The following is a 5,702-nucleotide window of genomic DNA, read 5'->3' as shown; positions in this document are numbered from 1 at the left end:
ATTGCTTGAAACAGGGGTCACTGCAAGAACAATATTGATCCTTGTGAATGGACAATGTAAGAGCCAGTTGAGTTGCCAATGAAAGACTAGTCACAAAGATCTCGATAACGAATCGATGTTCGATAGCCACAAAGATCTCGATTATATTATATGAACCAAGTCTCGTTTAATACATAGCTTATGTAGAAGAACATACATGCCGGATCAAAATGTCCTAACTCTTATCAACAATGAAACTCCAATGTATAAAGAGATTTATTGATTGTGGTGGGGAAAAGAATGAGATACAGAGAGCGTTATTACTCATCTTGAACTTTTCGTGAATATGCCAACACCATGACGAATTCCTTTGCGGATGAACCGAGGGTTGCCGGTACCCGCTGTGATGTTGCTGTTGTTTGTAGCCACAGATCGACTAAATTATACAACTGCAATGTGGGAACTACAGGTTGTCCCATGCATTTGATCTCAACCTGCCAAGAAATATAACCCAAAAATGTAATAAAAACCATGCACCTTGTTTACCAAAGAATGCAATAGAATGGCTTGAGCTACCTCATCTGATTGCCGAAATTTTCCTATATTTTCTTCAGGGGTTTTCAGAAAATTTCCGCAGAATGAATGCGATGTAGCTAAATAAGTTGAAATTATTAAAGAGGAGTGAAACTAAGATAGAGGATTCCATGCATAATACGGGTTGGTTATACATGCATATGGCTTATCCCATATGGATGAAGTGGAGAACAAAGCATCTCTATAACATTTTAGAAATGAGCTCCATGGAAAGATAAACCTTGAAAACCAAAATGGAAGCCATAATCTTTATGATAACATTTCTTCTTCGTGTATTGTTACAGAACAATATTCAAGAAGAGATTAACTCACCTCAGCTTCATCAGTGAGGTTCAGTTTCTTCTTCAGATATTTTTTAATAAAAGAAACAGGCATATTTCCGTCCCTGTCACAGAATAAAAGAAGTATGATAATTACCTCCGGTAATGAAAGAAATTTTTAATCATTCTACCATTTGAGAAGTCAGTGATAAGTTCAACTTCATGCTTTTGTAGCAGCAACACATGATGAGCAGAACATTTTCACCAAATTTGTCATGGAACACTAACAAATAACTATCGTTGATTTAGAATCTTTTGATTTAGTTTAACAAAAATCACTAACCAGATAAAAAAAATGTAAACTTGCCATGAAATTTGATGTATGGAGAGGAAAAAGCATAACAACAGGCAGGAGAAAGCACTTAACAATTTGACAGTGGTGGTTTAGCTAGTGATGACAGATCGAACCACTTGAAAGAAACAAAGTTTAAGTTAAAATGTTTGGTCGTTCCTAAGTTTCTCTATGTATTGGGAGGGTCCTTGAAGGTCATATCCCCATATCCATGTGTCAGACATAAGTGATGGGCACAGGTACTTCAAGAAAAATGAAGAGTCCAAGCAACATAGAACCAAAAACATATTATTTCTTTTATTTCCTTTTCAGCATTCATCACGCAATACAAACAGGCCATTCAGGAGATAACTATTACCTGTCCGTAATCATTTAAGCTAAGCTTTAAGCAACCGTGCTCAGAAGGCATTCCAATATGATTAAGATTAAAGTAGGATAACGAATGCCATAATGTCATCAATGTTCCACAATGCAAAATTAACACCTTCCAAGGGAACATAACATGGGAAAAAAGATACATTCATGATAAGTTGATAGGAGCTGAATTAACAGTAGGAAGTGACTAGAGACATCTTCATATAAAACAATATAAAACTGAAGTACTTCCTGATCAAAGTAATATTTTACTACACCTTTACGTGCATTTTTGCTGTTTACTTTAAGCTTACCAGATCTTTATATAACATTACCAAAGACTGCCAGGATATTAGTACCATTGCCTTCGCCCATATCCTTCTACTCTCAGTCCATTAACATTCGCTATGTAACTTGAGTTATCTATGACTTCACTGACTCCACCAGGATAATATTTATTTACTTCCTCTGTGAAATTGGTAAAGACTATGTGTCTGTTCCCTTTTCCATATTCCTAGTGAAATACTAGAGGAGATTGTGGTACAGAAAACAATATAGCTGACATGTCAGAATCATGGTGTTAACAAGCAACAGATAAAATTTATGATCTTCAACTAAAAGGAAGAAGAATATATACAGTGAGCAATTGTAAGACAAGGAAAATAAACTGGACAAAGGAACTTACTTTATCCTCAGGTAATTTGCAGAAATTTGCGGGAGGCGTGCATCTCCTTCCCTGAAAGCATCGACATCTGAATCAGTTTATAACCCAAGACAATAATCTTAAGAAAACTGTCTTCAATAAACTCTGAAGGCTCAAATAAACTCTTACTGGTCCTCAGAGGCCACTAATGAGAACCAAACAGGACCAATTCTTCTTTCATGCTTTGGACCAGCAGCATCTAGCACTGCCTGAGGAGAAATGCCAGAATCTCCATATCCAGAAGCCCTTTTTCGATTGATCCTGCGCAGCTTCTTAGGTGTAACAGATTCTGAAGTTGCTGGACCAGCATTTGACTTTTCATCCTCAACTTTTGTTTTGCATTTGTCTTCTCTATGTTTGCTTTTGCACATTTGAGCTTCAATGTTGGGGACACGAGTAGGTTCTAATTTAGAATCAGAGCCTTGAGAATTGGACTTGAAGGACTTGGTCCGATTGGCAACCTCCACCAAACAAGTCAAAGGTTTCCAGAGGTCCAGTTTCCCATCCCATGCTTCACCTCCATTCTCTGCTTCTTTATTCATGTGTTGGATATGTTCAGCAGAAGAAGTACACTGTGTAGTTCAATTTTATAACACGACAGGTATTATCAGTTTAAGGTAAAACAGCAGTAATTTCAAGTAGAATGGATGTTTGAGAACAAATATTAGGCCCCATGAGAATAAAAGTTCTAGCCTAAAAGAATGTCTTCAATTTACCTGTCTTTTATTCTGAGTGAATTTATTTAGCGTTTCAGGTGAGCTCGCACTCTCCTGGTTATCCTCCATAGAGTCTTCATCTTTTTTAACAGGCTTCTCAATCGAAAAGGTGGAATGTCGTAAAGCACCAGCCTTTCTAGTAAAAGCTTTTGTTCTCCTTCCAGTCATGGCCGTATGTGACAACACTTTGGGGGCATTAACCACCAATGAAGAGAGTGATCTCTCCTTTCTTCTAGCTGGCATTGTAACTGGGGGCACAACTTCAGGTGTCTTAACTTTTCTTCTTTTAAGAGGGAAGATTTTAGCCCTCACATCTTGCAAATTATGGTCTGGTCTGATTATTACAAGCACACACAAATTTCAATACACAATAAACTTTCCATCATGTTAATTGACCAATATAGTTCATAGTGTGCGGATGCTCAACCCAGACTCGAAAGGATTGATTATACAGGAAAGCCAAAGGCTGCAACTATAAGGTCATTTTTCCGGTTCAACAGTTTTCACCTTGAATTTTGGCATTGAGAGACGCACAATAGAATTCTAACATTTGCATAACAGAGCTAAACTATGACTAGATATTTCCAGTTCAATATTTAGTAGCCCCTAATTTGTAAAAAAAAAAAAAAAACTAATGATCATAAGGCATTCAGAAGAAATCAGTAAACTATGCTAGAACCACTTGAAACAAGTAAATAATATTTTTGGAGTATTTGACAAAATTAAAACTATGGGTTCCTTAAATTAAAAAAAAGTGTCATTGAGGACTTACAGATTGGTAGAGGTGAATAACAGGTCAATGAAGGGTACCTTAATTTCTCCAGAGGAACACAACCCAAATCGATGTTGCATATTGGACAGCATTCTAGTTCTTCCTCTTCTATCTTATCATATATGCACTTTCTGCAAACTAAACAAATTCAAAAGACAAATCTATCATAGATTTCTATTAATTTTCTCAACAGACTTCATTGGCGCTTAAATAAAGACCACACGCATCAATCCTAGAAAATGTTTCAATGAAGAAAGCAAAATAAATATGGCAATTGAAACTCTTATTTAACTTGGAAAAAGGCTGGTTCCATTCCATTTCAAAAACTGGGAAACCATCTTAAAATTTGAATCTTATTAAGGATTTACAAAACAGAAAAGGAAATCTCCAATGTTGGAAAGGACCCTTGAATTGGAAATGAAGAAAATGATATTGGAAAGCCTCAGCTTAATGTGGAAAACAACTGAGTGCAAAAAATACCGATTTACAGTCAAATAAACAGAAGCCATGAATGAATTCTATTGGAAATCAACTTTCTCGAACAACAAACTGTATTGTTAAAAGCAGACACTAGACATCAACAAAGAAACATGATGTTACTAGTTTATTAAACTAATCAGCAACGAGTATTCTCGTATTAATTTTGCTATTGTACCATAATGCCTTAGCATCAAGAAATACGAAACAGAAGGAAACAGAAGGAAAACAGCAATACCGTAAGTTTATCAAGGCATGGTATATTAGTACTAGAATTAGACGAACAGGTCAACACTGAGGATAAGAAGCAAAACCGAGAAAAACAAGAGCAAACCAGATCAGAAGAAAAACAGAAAGCAAAGGAATGAAGAAAAAAATAGAAAATCGAAGAATCAAGAACAAATGAGCTTAAAAAGAACAAAATTTGAAATCTGAAAGAAGAGAAGGAGATAGACTCACATGTATGAAGACATTCAGATATGGTGGTGGCATCTCTAAGAAGCTTATTGCAAAGAGGGCAAGTCATGCATGCCGCAATCGCTTCTCTCTTCACTTTGACGACCTGATTCGCCATCTCTCTTTCTCTTTTTTCCTCCTTGGATTCCCACCCTTCTCTTCGTTTTCCAATTTCAACTCAATAACCCCGTACACGTATCCTTCTCACTGCATGTCAATCAAACACAAGCAAAGCAAATTCCACGTACACATCTTCACAAAAAACCTGCATTAGAACCGATAACAGAAGAACTAACTAGAAAGAAGGGTTGTAAACAGAGAGAGCTCGATAATGAACGAGAAGTGAAAGCAAAAGAGATTTGGGTGCACGAGCAAGATGGGATTAATTTTGTTTTGTTCTGAAACGAAACAAAAAAAAAGAGGGGATTGATATTAAAGAAGAGAAGAAAGGGAGAAACTATAATTAAGATCAAAGAAGAAGATGGAGGAATAGGGTTGTTGAGAAAATGAAGGCAACGATGATCTGAATCTAACAAAAAACAAATAGAAAGAAAAAGGGCAAAAATTGTTCCTCGAAAGAAGCATGAACCGAGAGTTTCCTTTTGTTTTTATTATTATGTATTTTTCCTTTTTATTTTTGTATTTTTTTTTTAAATTAAGACAAGTTCAACGGACGCTCCCATTACAAGATTCGGAATTTTAGGGTCGGTGGTGACTGTCCCTAGGGAAAACGGGTAACCCTAGGGCTGCGGTTTATTATACGACGTCGTTTTTGGGCTGTAACTATTTAGTTTATAAATAATAATTGTCAGTAAATAACAAAATATTTATTATGCAAAAAAAATATAACAATAACAATAGGTATGATAGATAAAGAAAAAATTATGCATTATGAAGCATATATAACTTTAATTTTGATAGACAAAAGTTTTGATATAAAGTTTTATTAGAGTATCTAGAATACACGATTGTATTCTAGAATATACAAAGTTTGCATGTGCTCTTAATATGTGCATTGTGTGTGTGAGTTGTTATGACT

At 35.7% G+C, this 5,702-nt stretch overlaps 1 protein-coding gene across 1 annotated transcript; it reads right to left on the bottom strand.

Moving 5' to 3' along the window:
- Nucleotides 1–201: 201 nt before the first annotated feature.
- LOC120153231 (E3 ubiquitin protein ligase DRIP2-like) lies at nt 202–5,085 on the bottom strand. The gene is made up of 8 exons (XM_039165224.1): nt 4,960–5,085; nt 4,667–4,870; nt 3,769–3,868; nt 2,959–3,292; nt 2,372–2,814; nt 2,225–2,275; nt 886–958; nt 202–473 (listed from the first exon to the last, which is right to left on the bottom strand). Exons 2-8 carry the CDS (start codon nt 4,779–4,781, stop codon nt 300–302), a joined length of 1,290 nt encoding a protein of 429 aa, XP_039021155.1. The 5' UTR covers nt 4,782–4,870; nt 4,960–5,085; the 3' UTR covers nt 202–299.
- Between the last annotated feature and the right edge of the window lie 617 nt (nt 5,086–5,702).

Source organism: Hibiscus syriacus, unplaced genomic scaffold (assembly GCF_006381635.1).
Source record: "Hibiscus syriacus cultivar Baekdansim isolate YM2019G1 unplaced genomic scaffold, ASM638163v2 tig00111099_pilon, whole genome shotgun sequence".
NCBI classification, from domain to species: domain Eukaryota; kingdom Viridiplantae; phylum Streptophyta; class Magnoliopsida; order Malvales; family Malvaceae; genus Hibiscus; species Hibiscus syriacus.
This window is presented reverse-complemented; position numbering and strand designations above follow the sequence as displayed.

Bases quoted from the DNA above. Each gene is read 5' to 3' on its own strand.
- LOC120153231 (XM_039165224.1), bottom strand. From the start codon at position 4,781: ATGGCGAATCAGGTCGTCAAAGTGAAGAGAGAAGCGATTGCGGCATGC. The intron at 3,293-3,768 runs GTACCCTTCATT...TGTAATAATCAG, and splicing joins GTTCCTCTGGAGAAATTAAG to ACCAGACCATAATTTGCAAG. The intron at 474-885 runs GTGAGTTAATCT...ATTTCTTGGCAG, and splicing joins ACCTCACTGATGAAGCTGAG to GTTGAGATCAAATGCATGGG.